Below are 18,797 nucleotides of genomic sequence, written 5' to 3' on the forward strand. Positions count from 1 at the left end.
CAACCGATTTGAATTGTCACATATTTGAATCGATTTTCAACCGGCTCGCGGTTAATCGTTACATCCCTAACATTGTGTAGTGAATAAATGACAATGAGCAAACTCACAAATGCAAGAAAGTTTAGTATGATGCTTGACCTTTGACCATTTTACAGGGTGTTATGTAACTTGCCTGCTATTAAATGTCATTTACATGACATGAATTAATATGAAATATGTCTGAAATGCATGACAGTCTCTTCTGATCACTTTTGAAGTTTACACTATACTGTTTGGGGTTGGTAAGATTTTTTAAAAATGTTTTTGAAAGACTCTTGTGTTTACCAAGGTTGCATTTTTTAATCAAAATTAAAAACAGTAATTTTGAAATATATTACAATTTAAACTGATGGGTTTATATATATATATATATATATATATACAGTGGGTACGGAAAGTATTTGAAGGGGGTCTGAATACTTTCCGTACCCACTGTATATATATATATATATAGTAAAGCTACAGTATGTGATAATAGTTTGACTTGCTATATTTCATCAGCATCATCCTCTCAGTGTCACCTATTACATTTTATCATTGAGTCTGACTCCTCTGGCCTAAATACACTGACCCACATGTTTGTGTATATAAGCTTGAGCACTACAGAATGTCAGAAAATGTTAGAATAGTTGCTTGTAAGCTGGTTTGTTACGACAGGAAGCCCTAGTGGCACAATATTAAATTAAAAAGAGATTTTTAAGTCACATGATGACTCATCGAATAAACTGTTATGTCATTATGTCTCACAAGACCAGTGCGTGGTTTTCAGTGGGTTGTGTGATTGATAAACTAGTGATTGTGTTTTATTTTATTTCATTTTATGTATGTATTTATTTATTTCTTGAACAAGGCACTGAGAGCAATCATTTTGTTTGGCTCATTAAGACATTTATTTTGTATTGATCAATGTCTGGAACTTCACAAAACAATGAGAACAAGACTGTAACTTTTCAGTTATTTCATTTATTTACTTTGAAGTTTTGAGTGGCATGAAATATAGAAACCAAAACAATCTAATTATTCTTTTACATAGATGATGTGTTTTCTGTGTTATTTTTAATTAAACCTTTGTTAAATGTTTTCATGCTGAATCACACGGCTAAAACCATGCTGTGTCCTAAGGCCACCTACTAGCAGCTCAGAAAACATAATGTAGAGCTTTAATCAAATGAGGTGAGCCAGCAGTGCTTTCAGCTTTAACTTTAGTGACATCTTTACAGCAGCAGTTCTAGAAATTCTACTGATATTACAAAACAACTGTGTGTTACACATACTGACTAACACGTAATTTAAGGTTACATGTATTTGTATTATGATATAGTTAAATAATCTCTTAATTAATTATAAAATAGCTTAATTCCTGCCATGAAGGTTCTTTTCTTCATTGTTGTGACAATATTAAAAACATGTTGTCACTAATTTCATTGACAAAATTATCGTTCCATACTGACATGATTTTAATTCTGTGCAACATAAGATATTTTGAAGAATGTTCTTGTTGCTTTATTGTTTACTAATAAAAAAGCCTACATGTTATAGATCTTATAGTGAATGATTCATCTATGTATGTTATACTGTATATATATCCTGTAAGAAAAACAGACTTCTTTCTGATGAATTCTTTTTTTTTGATAATCTTATTACATTTGTACGTACTTCACAATACGGAAGATTAACTTGATTGCTACTTTGATTCGATTGCGACTTTTTATGTGTATAAAAAGGCCAAATTGTGATGTAAAACAATTTGAAAAAGGTATGCTGTCCTAATTTAGAGGCACTCATCATAAACTGTAAACCTTTCTACTCGCCGCGGGAGTTTTCCTCTTTCATTCTCGTGAATGTGTACAGTGTTATATTACATCCCTTCTGTGTTATTCCTATGTATGTATGCACTATCATGTATGTCTGCACTATGTTTGTACTTTCTTCTACACTGGAAGCTCCTGTCGTCAAGTCAAATTCCTTGTGTGTGTAAACATACTTGGTAATAAAGCTCTTCTGATTCTGATTCTGATTCTAAAATACATTGTCTCTTTTAAGTTGTTTTGCACATACTGCACAATGCATTTGTGGAAATGTTTCCTTACTGCTAATTTGGAAAATCTTTAAATCTAGACAGTAAGTGTAATGTGGATATTCTGCATTTTTGCCTAAACAATCTTTTTATTTATTTCTTATAGCAACTCTCCACTGACACGCCACTGTTCATTCAGGGGCCACATCACTCCGTGTGTTCCTCTCCAGACCTCACGGCATCATGGGGGACGTAGTTCAGATGCACTTCAGCACAGTGGATTATGTGATTTTCGTCATGCTGCTAGTGGCCTCCGCCGGAATCGGCCTTTACTATGCCTTCTCAGGGGGTCGTCAGAGGACCACACAGGAGTTCCTGCTGGCCGACCGTAGCATGCGCTGCCTTCCGGTGTCCCTTTCACTGCTGGCCACCTTTCAATCAGCGGTGGCCATCCTGGGTGCCCCATCTGAGATTTACACACACGGCACGCAGTATTGGTTCCTGGGCTGCTCCTACTTCCTGGGCCTGCTCATCCCTGCACACGTTTTCATACCAGTTTTCTATCGGCTCCACCTTAGCAGCGCGTATCAGGTAGTACATTAGAAATTCACTTTGTTTGTTTGTTTGAGAGACTGGAGTATGTGTCACTTTTTGGGAATCAAGAGTCAGTTTCACAAAGTAGTAAGTGAATGATCCATTAGGGAATTTGTCTGAAATTTAAGGATTTTACAAAATCCTTATCTAGTAATCATTAAACAACTGGAAAGTTAATGGGAAAAAAACATGGATATTCATTGGTCAGAAGGGTGGGAACTTTGTAAATTGACCTGCAAGTGCAAAATTGAAGCATTCTCACAACAAGTGGTCTTAGACTTTTGGAGCCCACTTTAACATTATAAGGATAATGGACAGTCAGTTAGTATAGCAAAATAAATCCCAACATTATGCAAAAAATATTTGATAGCAGAATTCTAACCCGTCAAAATCAAGCATTCCAGAAATCCAAATATACTATTTTATTACAGTAAATAAGATACTGTTCAAAAGTTTGGGGAATGTTTTTAGAAAGTATTTATTATTACATTTGTTCAATTTAATGCATGCTTGATGAATCCATCTCAATCCATCTGACTGAAAATTATTATGTAATATTTGTAAATTGCAGTCCTCCGGCTGTACCAAAACACGCTCTATGGGATTTTACACTGTTTCTGTTTGTATTAAATTCTTGCCTTCTTTTTCTTCTTCATAGTATCTGGAACTTCGTTTTAGTAAAAGTGTTCGGATATGTGGCACTGTGACCTTCATCTTTCAGATGGTGAGTTGTGGTTACCACCTGGATGTGTGCAATAGGATATTAAAACCTTTAGGAGTATAATCTAATAATCTAAAGTAATATTGTCTTTTACTCCAGTTTTGTTAGGCACAAAGTTGTCAGTATAAAAACTTGAACTTTCACCGACAAACTTATTCTAACCCCCCACTGAGACGGACAATATTTTACTCAGCGTTGTGGGTCTAAAGTGTAATGATTCTCAGCACTATCAGTTACTAGACAGGGGGAAATTCAGAGAAACAAGTTATTATGTCCTAAAACAAGCATTACAACTGTTACATCTGTCAAATTATGTTTTTACGCAGGTGATCTATATGGGAGTTGTTCTGTATGCTCCAGCACTTGCACTTAATGCAGGTAATTGAGACTATTGAAGCATTACAAGACACGCATGTTGATGTAAATCAGATAAGTAGTTTATTTCATGTTTTTCCTCTTGTAAATGTTTGAATTTGTTTGTGATCACAGTAACAGGTTTTGACCTTTGGGGGGCAGTGCTGGCCATGGGATTGGTGTGCACACTTTACACAGCTTTGGTAGGCTGGAGATAAGCATCGGTTTATCATTTCATTGTTTACATGTGGTGTGGCATAAATGCATTTAGTTATTTTCTCTTTTACTTACTGTTGCTCAGCTACACAAGTATGGGGTCAGTAAGGTTTTTAAAAAGAAATGAACACTTTTAATCAGCAGGGTGGCATTCAAATAATCATAAGTAACAGAAAAGACATTTATAATGTTACAAAAGAATTACGTTTCAAGTAAATGTTGTTCTTTTGAACTTTCTATTCATCAAATAATACAAAAAACATGTATACTGGTTTACACAAAAATATTAAGCAGCACAACTGTTTTCAATGTTATAATAAATAGAAATGTTTCTTGAATGCCAATGAGAATGATTTCTGAAGGATCAAGAGAGGAATAAATAATTAAAAAATTCAGCTTGAACATCACAGGATTAAATTACATTTTAAAATATATTAATATAGAAAACAGCCATTCCTAATTGTAATAATATTTCACAATATTGCAGTTGTTACTGTTTTTGACCAAATGAATGTAGCCTTGGTGAGCATTTCTTTAAACAACATTAAAAAATCCCCAAACTTTTGAATGGTAGTGTACATTATAACACACCTGCTCCTCTCTTCTCTTCTTCTCCAGGGTGGTCTGAAAGCAGTGATCTGGACAGATGTGTTTCAGACAATTGTTATGTTTGCGGGGCAGCTGGCAGTGATTGTAGTTGGTACCCATCAGGCAGGTGGCATCGCTGAAGTTTGGAGGAAAGCACAAAACGGCAGCCGTATCTCAGGCCTTGAGTGAGTGGTGCGATTTAATATCATTTTGTTTCATATATGAGTATCTAAACTGTTCCTTTAAAGGGTTAGTTCACCCCAAAATGTAAATTCACCCTCATGTTGTTCCAAACCCGTAAGACCTTCGTTTATCTTCGGAACACAAATTAAGATATTTTTGATGAAATGTGAGAGCTCTCAGACCCTGCATAGACAGCAACGCAACTGAAATGTTCCCAGGTCCAGAAACGTAGTAAGGACATCGGTAAAACAGTCCATGTGACTTCAGTTTGGCAAAGCTACGAGAATACTTTTTGAGCGCAAAGAAAACAAAAATAACATAATTTATTTAACAATTCTTCTCCCCCGAGTTACGTCTTCTGCCATTTTGGAGAGTGCCCAAGAGTGTAATCAGCGTTGTTTATGTTCGGGGGAGAAAGCGCGCGCATGAACGTAATCTGCGTAATCAGCATTGTTTATGCTTAGGGGAAAGCATGCGTATGTGTTGTGATACTCTAAAATGGCGGAAGACGTAACTCGGGGGAGAAGAATTGTTAAATAAATTATGTTATTTTTGTTTTCTTTGCGCTCAAAAAGTATTCTCGTAGCTTCGCAAAACTGAAGTTGAGCCACTGATGTCACATGGACTGTTTTACCGATGTCCTTACTACGTTTCTGGACCTGGGAACATTTCAGTTGCGTTGCTGTCTATGCAGGGTCTGAGAGCTCTCACATTTCATCAAAAATATCTTAATTTGTGTTCCGAAGATAAACGAAGGTCTTACGGGTTTGGAACAACTTGAGGGTGAGTAATTAATGACAGAATTTTCATTTTTCGGTGAACTATCCCTTTAAGATTATCTAACAAACACTGTTCCACATACCAGAACTGTAACTGAAGCTAACATTCTTTGTTTTGTGGTCCCCATGGCAGCCTGAACCCTGACCCTTTAGAGAGGCACACGTTCTGGACTCTGGGAGTTGGGGGAATTTTTCTCATGCTGGCCCTGTATGGAGTGAATCAGGCTCAGGTCCAGAGATACCTCAGCTCCCGCACAGAGAAAGAGGCCATCATGTAAGAAAACACCCAGCTCTTCCACACTCTGGTTAAGTCAATAGAATCTGAAAGTGTGAAGTTGTTTTATGCACCGTTTGTGCTGTTTCTGCTGTGTTGTGTTGTGTGCCAGTACATTTTGAAGTGTTTTTTGGGGTGTCTTGTTCTTCAGGTCCTGTTATGCGGTGTTCCCATGCCAGCAGATTGTGCTCACGTTGGGCTGTTTAATGGGTCTGGTTATATATGCTCGATATGGAGAGGACAGCCCGCTGGATAAGGGCTATGTCAAAAGCAATGACCAGGTCAGACACAAAATATATATACTACCATTCAAATGTTTGGGGACTGTATGATTTTTTTTTTTTTATGGAAATGAATACTTTTCAGCAAGGATGTATTAAATTGATCAAAAAATGACAGATAAGACATTTAGAATGTCTCAAAAGATTCAAATGATTTTGAATAAATACAAATAAAAACTTTCTATTCATCTATTCTATTTTCTGTGGGTATTGAACAAAATGTATTATGGTTTCCACAAAAAATATTAAGCAGTACAGTTGTTTTTAACATTGATAATAAGAAATGTTTCTTGAGCAACAAATCAGCATATTAGAATGATTTCTGAGGATCATGTGACACTGGAGTAATGACTGCTGAAAATTCAGCTTTGGAATAAACAGCATTTCAAATATATTAAAATTGTAATAATATCATTCACTTCTGTATCCTTCTTGTTATCCTAACACTTCTTGTTGTTCTTTGATATCAAGATCATCACACCATTTGACAGTTATTATGGGAAAATCACTCTCCACCTCTCTCTCCATCTGCAGATGGTGCTGTACTTTGTAATGGATGTGTTGAGAGATCTTCCTGGTTTACCAGGACTGTTTGTCGCCTGTCTGTTTAGCGGAGCTCTCAGGTATCAACCAGATTTTGTGAGGACATTTCCTCCTATTATAATTTTCAATGTTGATATTGATCTTTAAGCTTATCTTACAGCACAATCTCATCTGCCTTCAACTCCCTGGCAACGGTTACCATGGAAGATCTGATCAAACCTCACGTACGACCCATGACGGAGGCCCGTGCCACCCTGTTATCAAAAATGTTGGGTAAGCTATTTTACAATAACTGTCTGAAAGGCTGAGCTTATTATTTCACTCATTATTTTTCTATGAGTGATCCATCTCTTCCTCATAGAATGAGTCTAGTACAAGATATTGTCCATACTAAGCTGAAAGGCAATCCTGGGATGGTGGGGTCATTTTTTTTGTCATTAAATTCCCCCACAGCTCTTGCCTATGGTCTTGTGTGTCTGGCTATGGCATACATCGCCTCTTTAATGGGCTCTGTGCTGCAGGTGAGGTCCATGATATAATAATATAAGAAATGCAGATAAATTTTAAGTGTAATTTAGTGTAATGCATTCATAAAGTTAACAATAATCTATATATCTCTGTTTTTTCCCAATCTCTTTAACATCCTTAGGCAGCACTCAGTATATTTGGGATGGTGGGTGGACCTCTTCTTGGCCTTTTCTGTCTCGGGATGTTTTTCCCTTGGGCCAATTCCACTGTAAGTCAAACAAGCAAAGCATCCACATATATACAAAACTGTTCAAAAGATTGGGGTTGGTAAGATTTTTTAGTTTCATGAGTCTCTCATGCTCACCAAAGCGGCAGTTATTTGATAAAAAATACAGTAAAAAATAGTAATATCCTGAAATATCATTACAACTTTTCTATGAAGTTTTCTATTTGAATAGATTTAAAAATGTAATTTATTTCTGTGATGCAAAGCTGAATTTTCTGCATCATTACTCCAGTCTTCAGTGTCACATGATCCTTCAAAAATCATTCTAATATGTGATTTTGTTGCTCAAACATTTCTTATTATTGTCACTGTTGAAAACAGTTGTGCTGCTTGAGGAAATTTTGGAGACCGTGATACATTTGTTTCTCTAGGATTTTTTAATGAATAAAAAAAAAGTTGAAAAAAGCGTTTATTTGAAATATATATGTTTTTATAACAATGTAGAAGTCTTCGATTTTGATCATTTTAATTCATTCTTGCTTATTAAAAGGACTATTATTATTATTATTATTTAAATCTTACTGACTGAGTGTGTTTTCAGGGTGCTCTGGTTGGGCTGGTATCAGGGCTGGTCATGGCTTTCTGGATCGGTATCGGCAGCTTTGTTTCACGAATGTCTGCATCTGTACCACCTGTGATAAATGCCACTGTCATACCTGATGTGGGAAACATGACAACAGCTGTGATGACGACACTCATCACACCTAAAACAAGGTCCATATTTTTAATAAAGTAATGGTGCTCAAGACATTCCTGTTCTAAAATGCTTGATTCCATCAGACGAATCAGAAAGCAATTATTTTAAATAACTGCTTAGACTAATCTTAGTTAAATTACAGACTGAATTGGCACATTTATTTTATCTTCTTGTCTTCTCAGGCCTTCTGGAGTTCAGGCTTTGTACTCTCTATCATACATGTGGTACAGTGCTCATAATTCTGCCACAGTTGTTGTGGTGGGACTACTGGTCAGCTTTCTCACGGGTAAAGTGTGTTTCCAAAACACATCAAACACTCTAATCGTCTTACCGTATCCTAGGTTCTATCAGTGAGTCTTTAAAGCAGTTTAAAGTTTTGTTTTGCTGCTGATAAAGCTACCTTTGTGAATATGTTGCATGTTGTCTAAACTGTGAAATGTTAAAGATAAGGTTAGAATTCATTGGCCTAGTAAAATGACACAAAGAATTTATGGAAGTGTTTTCAAATTGAAGTCCGCAAGGTGGTGCTAGTGGGTTTGCAAAAATTTCAGAGAAAAGGAAAAACAAAATGTAATTTGAAATAATAAAACGAATATGCATAGAGTTATGTGGAAAAAGTGCTCTACAAATACATTTAAATTGAGCTTAAATTGATACTTTTTATATTACAGTTTTGAGTAGATACACTTTTACACTAATACAAAGTAAATATATTCAAGATAATATTTAAATGTATTTTTGCTTTAGTACAATTACATATAAAAGTTAATCATTTAATTTTGAAAACACGTTATAAGAATATGTATTACGGTATTTAGAATTTGTATTATTTATATACAATTTTTTTTACGTCATTTTTTAAATATTTCTATGTAGCTTCAATTTTTATTTGTTTTATTTTAGTTTCAATTTTAGTACATCATGGCAACATCTCAAATTTTTAACATTTTATCTAATAAGTATATTTGAAGGTTTTTATAAAATAGATTTTTAATAGATTTAGTTGTAGTTACCAATAACAACATTGATCATTAGGCTGCAACAACAACATTTTTGTGCTTTGTGTTCACTCAGGGCCCTGGAAAGAGAAAGAGTTAAACCCAGGTACGATTTACCCTGTGCTTGGCAATTTGCTGTTCTTTCTGCCCCAACGCTACAGGGAGAAACTCTGCTGTGTTACTCCACTGGAGGACAATGTAAGTCACTTAAATGCTACGAATCAATATCCAGTTTCAAATACAGCATTCCTTCTTCCATTATGAATGCTTATGTATGTATGTGCCTATGCTATAGTCCAAAGGCCTGGACCGTCAGCCTTACCAGATGGCCCAGAAAGAGAGCATTGGCGTTGCCTATACTAAAGAGGAAGAAAAGCTCAGGGAAGAGGAAGGAGAAAAGATAACCGCCCAGCCTACTTGTAACCTGGCCCATACAGTGCAGGAAACAGCCTTGTGAAATCTCCCACACAGCGATAGTCCTAAAGGGTCTTAGTTTCCCACAGGCTCTGGGAAGAACAAAAATATTGTCCACATAAGTTGTGGGTTGTGTTGTGGGCCCTTTACAATATTGGTACGTTGTGCCCTCAACTGCCAGTGATTGAGGTGAGGGGTTGTCTTATTTATATGTGGTACTTTATGATGTTTCGATCTTGAACAAATTGAGATGTGTTGAGCTGAAGCGACACAAGTGATCACCTAAATCTTTCAGTTTATGTGTCATGCCTAAATTGAATCTCAAGAATACTTGTTGAATATTGCTGGTTCGTGATATACGTACACGCACAAATCAAAGAAATCATGCTGAACGTCAGGTTTAAGATGAATGGTTTATCACCAGAAAGACCACAGTTTGCACAAATCTGTAGTCATTTAATGTCGGTGCCGTTCGAGTTTTGGGGTTTTTCGCTTCCAAAGTTCACTACATTAGCCTTTCCATTCTGTTTGCCTTGAAAGCACTATTGTCAATGTGTTTGTTCCCTAAACTGAGTTAAAAGTTTACAGTGAATGAAGAATTGCTAATATTGCAAATTTAAATGTGGTCAACTTTTAGCTTGACGTTCATGAAAAGACCATCTGCAAGTCTCATATTGTGATAGATACAATGAATCTAATGCATGTTGAATCTAGTTCCCTCATTGAAGCCCATTGTTTGTGACAAGTGCCTCCTCATATGAATGTATGACGTAGTTTTGTGACTGGATTGTTGCATTAGTTTGCCGTTTCATCATCTCATCCAAATGGAGCAAGGGCCTGACCCTGATAGGACCATTTTTTCTGGACACCTCACTATTGAATTCCCATGATGCTTTGCGTTGTGAGGGCCTGGCTAACTATACTTTAGCATCTCAAAAAAGGAAGTTTCAGATTTGCCTAGATTTAATATTATTTTTGGTATGGATGATTTTTTTTAGAAAACGGTCTTCTGATGTAGACAAGCTCTTTAAATGTTATAATAGCCTATTCAAATGTTTGATCTTAGATGCACTGAAAAAAATTTTTCATTCATCCAATTAAAACAAATTTAGGGTAATGATTCACATCTATATTTTTTAACTTGAGCCAATGAAAAATAAATAACTTGTTACTTGCTACCAAAAGAAACAAAATCTTTGGGAGAACAATCTTTAAAACAATCTTAAATTGTTTTAATTGGATGAATGAAACATTTTTTTCAGTGTATAGAAGATACTTGTTATAGTATCAAGACTAACTGCATAGAATTGAAACCTCAGTTACTGACCATAATTCTCAGTATTAGCATATGGATCGATTTGGTTGCACTCGTTTTCTTGTCATTTGATTCGTTTTTTGATGTTATAGTGGCATTTTCTGTGTTTTGCTGTCTAGCCTAACTTCAGACCTCAGTCTAAGCCATACCATTTGCAGTTGCTGTAGGATTCCTAGGTTCTTGTATTGTGCCTATGACTGGAATGAAAGCTTTCTCTGAACCTGTCACAATCTCACAAGCACAGGCAGTCGGTTATATATTCAAGTTATGCGCTCTGGGTCAACAGTTTGTGGAAGTCTCATGAAGTCTCAACTGGTGTTTCTTTTTTCTTTTTTTGGTTCTTTATTGTGGGTGTATCATCTTGGTCTGGCGACACGTTTCAGTTTAACATTCATCTCCAAAGAATCATCCTATGTGTAATCATGTTCATCACATGTGGAAACATAAGAAGTTGGTTCACATAGAATGCGTTTTTGCATTCCAATGTGGTGTGTTTTTAAAATTATTTTCCAAAGTAAACACACCGTTGCGTCCGTAACTCACTGCTTTTTCAGCATCGCACTCACAAGCGATGCGTTTTTACACTTTTACAATTAGTTAAAATTAGTGTTAAAATAAAAGCATTAAAATAAAACATGAAAATTAGTGGTGTCAAACGATTAATCGCGATTAATCGCATCCAAAATAAAAGTTTTTGTTCACATAATATATGTGTGTGTACTGTGTATATTTATTATGTATATATAAATACAAACACATGCATGTATATATTTAAGAAAAAGATGTAATGTTTATATATTAAATATATTTATATATAAATTATATGAATATAAATATACATGTAAATATTTTCAAAATATGTACTGTATGTGTGTGCTTTTATATATACATAATAAATATACACGGTATGCACACATATTATGTAAACAAAAACTTTTATTTTGGATGCGATTAATCGTTTGACAGCACTAGTTAAAATAAAAGCGTTAAAATAAAGCGGCTTGAGACCCTGCGTTTTTCCCATTTTGGAGCACTCGCTTTTTTAAGCGCAAGAAATACTGACATCTTTTTTCGCTGTGCCACTTCTCACTTGTTCACTTCTCATTCAGATCGATTCCGTATTGCACTGTCTTAGCTACTTTTTGTCCATCTGCACTGTTTTACATGCAGCTTTTTTTTAGCATCTTACGCAATGAACACCATATTTTTAGGACGCTACTTCATGTTAAACAATCTTTTTAAATGGATCTTGATGCGCCTTCAATTCCATTGAAGTTGTTTGTTGCATTTTGAACGCAAGTACACATCCTGTATAAATGGCCCCAAGGGTTTTACCTTTAGTTGAGTGATGACTACTCTACATTTCTTTTGAGCTCCAGAAATATATTCACAGCAATGAATTATGACTAATTTTTAGCCTAACGGTATTAGATGCAAAATTAAACATTTGTCAGTTTGGGGATATTACTTGCTAGCAAGCATCTGCTATGGAATAGATATGAATTTAATGTTCAGTCATTCTTTAACACGCAATGACACTTTTTTTATAATCCATCCAGTTCAATGTATTAGAATAATGATGACATTCTGGTGTGAAAATTAGAAATTAGTTTGGATTTTAGTAACTTGAGCATTCCAATCAATACAATACAGATCATCTCTTTATTGTAAAATGTAAACATAGCTTGATTTCTCATAAGTTTGGTCATTATATTAATTGTGTAGAAGACGTTTTGTTTTGCATTATTAGTGTCATAATGTATGTATGTGCAAGACTGGATCATGTAGAGTTGCCATCTGTCATACCTGAAATTACTTGAATTATGTGTGCACAATGCTTTAAAACACCCATACTTTTAATAGTATAGAACACTTGCATTTACAGACTGAATAGAATTGCAAAAACGCTGAACTCTACTGTGAGAATTGTTTTTTTAATGACATTTTTAAATACTCATTTTCTACAGAAAGCGCAACTCTCATTAGTGCAAAATAAATATTTCGATACATAATGTTTATATAAATATTATGAGAATATTTATTTTTTTAAATAGAAGTGTTCCTATTTTATTTTCCCAAATATGCATTCCAGAAAACCATAAGCAATGGAGTCTGACCAGCTTCATTGCTTTGGTCGTGCCTTCACTTAGCGTCTCTTTATTTGATTGGTCGTGAAAGTTCTCGCCAAGAACTTTCCATTATGTGAAAAAGAGCAAGTTGCATTGGCCAGCAGAGCATCTATAGCTAAGATACCTTTATTTATGTAGATGAATGCAGAATAGAGGAACAGATATACTTAACCAACTCTAGTGGGCATTGAATCATGAACACTCATTTTTTCCTCTTGATTAATTGTTTGTAATGAGAAAGTGATATAAAATTTGTCTTGATAACAATAAAAATGTCTTCCCGACAGTCTTTTGTGATTTCTGTCTTTACTACGTATTGCTATCATTCAATAACTGCAATTAAAATAGTGCTTCAATAAAGCATTGACTATCATTTCACACAGTTCAACATCAGCATTAAATTGATTCCTGTGGTCCCATTCGGAAAACTGTCGGAACACTTCGGCATCTCCACAAATAATCACTGTAAGTAAGCTCCTGTCATTATAATTATTTAAACTGCAATAAAATTAAGGCACATGATACAAATAAAATTGTGTTAATACATTTCTAGGATTAAGCAGTGCCATTACATAAAATGAATGTAATGCATTTTTTTTAATAACAGTAATGACACAGTAATGATAAGGATTAGTCATTTGTTGTGGTCCAGGGGTTGTTTTTTACTTCATGGTCATCTCTGTTTAGATGCATTTATCTATGCATCTAAATAGTGGGGACCATTAGTCCCATGAATATGAATAAAAGGACATAGAACTGTTTATTTCTTCTTTCTCTTTTCCACAATCTTGACAAAGTTCTGAACATCCTCTGCCAATAACTGTGGCTCCTCCATAGCAGCAAAATGGCCCCCGCGAGCCATGGGAGTGTAAGTCTTGAGCTTATGGTATTTCTGGGTCACCCACAATTTAGGGGAATGCATCACCTCATTAGGGAAAGAGGCCACACCGGTCGGAACGTAAACTGGAAGCCTATTGGGAAAAGAGAGACATGGCATACTAATTTAGTGATTTTTGGATTGACATTTGTGGTCAGTAAGATTTTATTTTATTTTTACTTCAGAAGTTAATGCATTAAATTTACATTTAGTCATTTAGCAGACGCTTTTATCCAAAGCGACTTACAAATGAGGACAATAAAAGCAGTCAAAACTAACAAAACAGCAACAATATATAAGTGCAAATGACAAGTCTCGGTTAGCCTAACACAGTACACGTAGCAAGGTGTATTTATATACACACACACACACACACAAAGAAAAACAAGTAGATATAGAATAGAAAAAATAGAAAACTAGTGTTTGTTTGTTTTTCTGCTGTTTAAAAAAAAAGAAAAAACAGAAGATAAATATAGATAAAGTAGAATTAAAATAGAATAGAAAGTGCTAGAGTTAAGAGGGTCAAATAGATCAAAAGTGATAGTAAAGACTAACAAAAAGTCTATTTCAAATAAACACTGTTCTTATTCTTCAAATAATGTACCAAGGGTTCCACAAAAATATCAAGCATCTTAAATGTTTTCAACATTGATAACAATAAAAAAAAAATTATGACATTTTTATATATATTCAAACAGAAAACTGTAATAAATTGTAATATTTTACAATATTAGTGTTTCAACTTTATTTTTAATATACAGTACAGACACTTCTTTCAAAAACACATCAAAAAATGTTGCCGACCTCAGACAGTAGTGTTCATATTTACACATTGCCCAAATTTCTGTGCCAAATTTCAAATACTTTTGGGAACACAATATTGATGAGTACTGAACAGAAAATACAGCTTCATGTAATGTTAATCAAAGTCTGTAGTTCTCTTACTTTGCATGGGGCTGGTTCAGGCCTTTGCCGAAGTTCTCCTTGTAGAAACGCATGGAGGATATAATGCACCTAGAGGTCCAGTAGATCATCACATTTGTCAGGAGATCATCAAGAGAATACTTCCTGTTGGGGAATTGACAGATTATTTAACTGAACACACATTTCACCAACCTATAATAAAGCTGAACTCAAATATGACTACCTCTCCAGCCCACCATCCTCAAGGTTCTTAAACTCAGGGTCAGTCCAGGTCGAAAATTTCTCCAAAATGTAGGCAGCCAAACCAACGGGAGAGTCATTCAATCCACGGCCTGTGCAATAGTCAAGCTTCAAATCAAAGTCTGTTGTTCAATAACACCAAATGTAGAATCCAATGGACCAGTGTCACAACAGATTCATATGTGAAGTCTATTTAAAGCTGCACATTCTAAATATTTCAATATGTCTGTCACCTGCAGTGTCAGGTTTAGTGGACTGTATGTGCATGTATCCGGTCTCCCTTAATGCGTCTACTACAAGCTTTTCCATAGTGGGGAAAAGGCGTTTCACATCATGCTCGGTGAAGCCAAAGAGTTTGGGGAATCGGCGACCAAAAAGTATAGACAACATCATGAGAAGGCCTGCTTGTCCAGAGGGAGCAAAGTTAATGTGGAGGCCTTTCACAGCACTGAGGACAACAAAGATGAACAACAAAAATCAATTCTTGAAATCTTTCAAGTACTTGAAATGTTTATTTCTATACACATTATCTTCTTGTAATATATCTGACTAATTTACTGCATTCTAATTGAGGATTTCAATATGATGAAATACAGGGGTTCTCAACCAGGGGGCCCCAATAACTCTTAAAATTATTTAAATTATATTAACAATTTTAAAATGTAAAAAAAAAATTACAACATTAACATTTTGTCCACTTATGTTTTATTAAGAACCAGAGGTAAATATCAGCTTTAACAAAGGGCCTTCAAGTCTTTAGTGCATTCAAATCATGTTGAAAAGAAAGCACACAAGTGAGAAAAAAATGGGAAACGCAATAAATGCAGCATCTGCATTGATGGTACATTTGTTGAAATTAATGAAATGACAAATATATTGGCACTTGAATGCACCAATTGTCTTGGACAAAGTAGGGCCTTAGAGTCAAAAAAGTTGAGAACCAATTTTATATGCTTTTATACATACTTGGGCTTCAGCTGGGCCATATTAGTGGTAATAAGCGAGCCCCAGTCTCCTCCCTGAACATAGTACTGGTTGAAACCAAGCCTCTTCATCCGTTTATTAAATATGTGAGCTGCACATACAGTGTCAAAACCTGTGCAAAAAATTGAATAGACTAATCTACATGTGTTTGAAACAATAAAACATCTGTTGGGTTGGGTTGTTTGCCCTTTACCTTTCTTACGTGGAGCCTCTGAGAAACCATAACCAGGTATTGAGGGAAAAATGACTTCGAAGGTTATGTCATCAGGACTGGATGGCTCCGTAAGCAGGGGGATGATGCCATAAAACTCATAGAAGGAGCCTGGCCATCCATGTACCATCATCAGAGGCACAGCACGGGTTCCCTCGGCCAGGTTCTTTGGTTTCACGTGAACATAGTGAATATCAATACCTTTTGTTATAGAGGACAACACAACACAGAACAAAAATGAAATCAGTTGTGGGGTATTATAAAATATGTGCAAAATACAAGCATCTTCTGGTGAAAATGTAGTTTTTAAAGGAACAGTTCACCCAAAAAAAAACATTTGCTGAAAATGTACTCAACCTCAGGTCATCCAAGATGTAGATGAGTGTGTTACTTCATCAGACCAGATCTGGAGAAATTTAGCACTACATCATTTCCTCAGTGAATGGGTGCCATAAGAATGAGAGCTGAAACGGCTGATAAAAACATCACAATAATCCACATGACTCCAGTTGATCAATTAATGTCATGAAGTGAAAAATTGTGTTTCTAAGTAACAAATTCATCAAGATGTTTTTAACTTCAAACCTTTGCTTCTGTCTAAAATATGAATTCTTTATCCATAATAATGCTTTCTCCAGTGAAAAAGTTGTCTCGCCTGAATCAGGAGAGAAATATGCACAGATCAAGCCCTGTTTACAGGCAAAAACAGTCCAAAACAGCTCTAAACAAATATGTCTGTGAATTTTGATGTGAGGGAACAACACGGGATGCATTATTTGCATTACAACTTTAAAAGGGCGGATACTGTCATCCTCAGGTCCTTGGGGACAAGCTCCCACACCCCACCACCCATCCTGAGCTTTCAGGAACTCTTTCTCTTCTTCAGGAATACCAGGGCTACCACCGCGCCGAGCCCCAACGCCACTGCCAACTCTTTGTACATGGTTTAGGGCCCTGGAACGGAGCAAATTACATTTTTATGTCCTCGAAGTAAACTGAAGTGGGAGAAATGTCAATAGTTAGCTCATGGATCACTCTTGCAGGGATTGAACCTGCAACCTTTCATACAACCACTAGGCAACGTGCTTTTAATGCATGCATGCAAAAAAATGGAGCAAAGGTTTATTGTTGCACAACATTCCCAACACTGGGATTAGGATGGACAAAGCTCTGTGGTTACAACATTTGGGGCACAATGCATGATAAAGTTCTTCTCTGTCTAACTGCCAATGCACAGTAAATACCTTGTAAACAGGAATGTCAGAATGTGGGCTGTTCTTCTAATTATTAATTTTTCTCAAAAATATCAGACATAACCTCTTCTGACATATTACTTTCTGTACAAACAAATTGTATAAACAGATTTTAATGTAAGAGGCTAAAAATGTTTATGGAGATCTAGTAAGAGACTAAGCAACTCTTTTGCAGTTTTTCTTGAAAGAAAAAAAAATCGATGAGCTACCAAGTTGCTAACATAACCTGCACAGAAATTACTTCTTAATTGCATTTACGTCAATAAACTTAGCATTGCACGAGAAACTTGCATAACCAGTTATTTGATGTTCATAAATATACATGTAAAGATCGAGTTATAGCAACAACCGATTGATATGCTGTTGCTTTAGATTAATATTAACTAACAAACTAGCTACATTTTGCAAATTCGTCGTGATTACTAACACCAAACATGAAGCACACTCACCTCAAAGTAATGCTGCGATCGTTTAGCACCAAGAAGATGCTGTAACCTAAGCCCAGTGCACCACGGGAAATGTAGTCACATTGTAGTCACAATGCAATCAGGCGCTGAGCACGCCCCCTTTCACTATGGAAAAGAGTTACGGACATACCGGTATTTCTACCAAATTTTTTTTTTTCGGATAATAGTTGTGGCTTTATTGTAGTGCAAAATAAATACACACCAAACAAACGTTTTTACATTTCACAATGTTGCATTGTGATTGTAGTTAGGTAATAACCTTTTGCAATAAAAACGTTCTAGAAATCTGTAAAAGATTCAAATGTAACCAAAAAAAAAAAAACGTTTTAAAAACGTAACTTCACTTAAGTAATTTGTGAAAATTTATTTAGGCTTTGTGTATGGTAAAAAAACTGAATGGGTGCACGAGACAAATTTTACAGCTGACTGGAGCAGGGCGTGTTTTCTGAGGTAAGACACATTTGTCTCTTATTAAACCATCAGTCTCTTATTATACTAACATATTGCGGCTGTAAATCCTGACAAGCTTATTGTCTGGGTTAGGGTTTGTACGCTGAAACATGACAGAAGATACTGGTAGGTAATCCTAAACAGGTAGGCCAGATTTTCTGTTGTTAACAGCATATTGTATCTATCAACCACCAGTGTTGGGGAGTAACTAGTTACATGTAACGGAATTACGTTTATGAAAATGTTAAGGATTACAAGGGGGTTACATCTGATTTTTTTCACACACACACTCCCACATACAGATTTGATTGAGTTCTTCCACAAATTGCAGTGACTGCTCTAAAATATGAAACACCAATGTTTCAGAAGTTTATAACATGCTAACCTGAACTTGCTCAAGGGTCTCACCTCAGTCGTGGTATTTAAGGTGGAAGAGAGTGCTGGTATTCACTCCAAAATCAAAATGGCTTGATAATTGAGACTGTTTAGGTTTTT

General features: G+C 35.6%; 1 protein-coding gene and 1 pseudogene across 1 annotated transcript in view; one reads left to right on the top strand and one right to left on the bottom strand.

The window, feature by feature from the left end:
• The window catches only part of slc5a6a (solute carrier family 5 member 6a), a 27,597-nt gene extending 17,076 nt beyond the window's left edge, over nt 1–10,521 (top strand). The window contains exons 2-16 of the mRNA XM_016487450.1: nt 2,223–2,647; nt 3,309–3,374; nt 3,698–3,749; nt 3,861–3,928; nt 4,560–4,714; nt 5,625–5,765; nt 5,917–6,046; nt 6,581–6,669; nt 6,750–6,862; nt 7,043–7,110; nt 7,239–7,325; nt 7,885–8,057; nt 8,223–8,326; nt 9,115–9,236; nt 9,334–10,521. Of these exons, the coding sequence (XP_016342936.1) occupies nt 2,300–2,647; nt 3,309–3,374; nt 3,698–3,749; nt 3,861–3,928; nt 4,560–4,714; nt 5,625–5,765; nt 5,917–6,046; nt 6,581–6,669; nt 6,750–6,862; nt 7,043–7,110; nt 7,239–7,325; nt 7,885–8,057; nt 8,223–8,326; nt 9,115–9,236; nt 9,334–9,495 (1,878 nt within the window). The 5' untranslated portion in view covers nt 2,223–2,299 and the 3' untranslated portion in view covers nt 9,496–10,521. The remainder of the gene's footprint in view (nt 1–2,222; nt 2,648–3,308; nt 3,375–3,697; nt 3,750–3,860; nt 3,929–4,559; nt 4,715–5,624; nt 5,766–5,916; nt 6,047–6,580; nt 6,670–6,749; nt 6,863–7,042; nt 7,111–7,238; nt 7,326–7,884; nt 8,058–8,222; nt 8,327–9,114; nt 9,237–9,333) is intronic.
• Nucleotides 10,522–11,900: 1,379 nt separating this feature from the next.
• Nucleotides 11,901–17,880, bottom strand: LOC107689459 (epoxide hydrolase 1-like; annotated as a pseudogene).
• Between the last annotated feature and the right edge of the window lie 917 nt (nt 17,881–18,797).

The sequence above is a fragment of the Sinocyclocheilus anshuiensis genome, unplaced genomic scaffold (assembly GCF_001515605.1).
Source record: "Sinocyclocheilus anshuiensis isolate Anshui unplaced genomic scaffold, SAMN03320099.WGS_v1.1 scaffold1480, whole genome shotgun sequence".
Lineage (NCBI taxonomy): Eukaryota > Metazoa > Chordata > Actinopteri > Cypriniformes > Cyprinidae > Sinocyclocheilus > Sinocyclocheilus anshuiensis.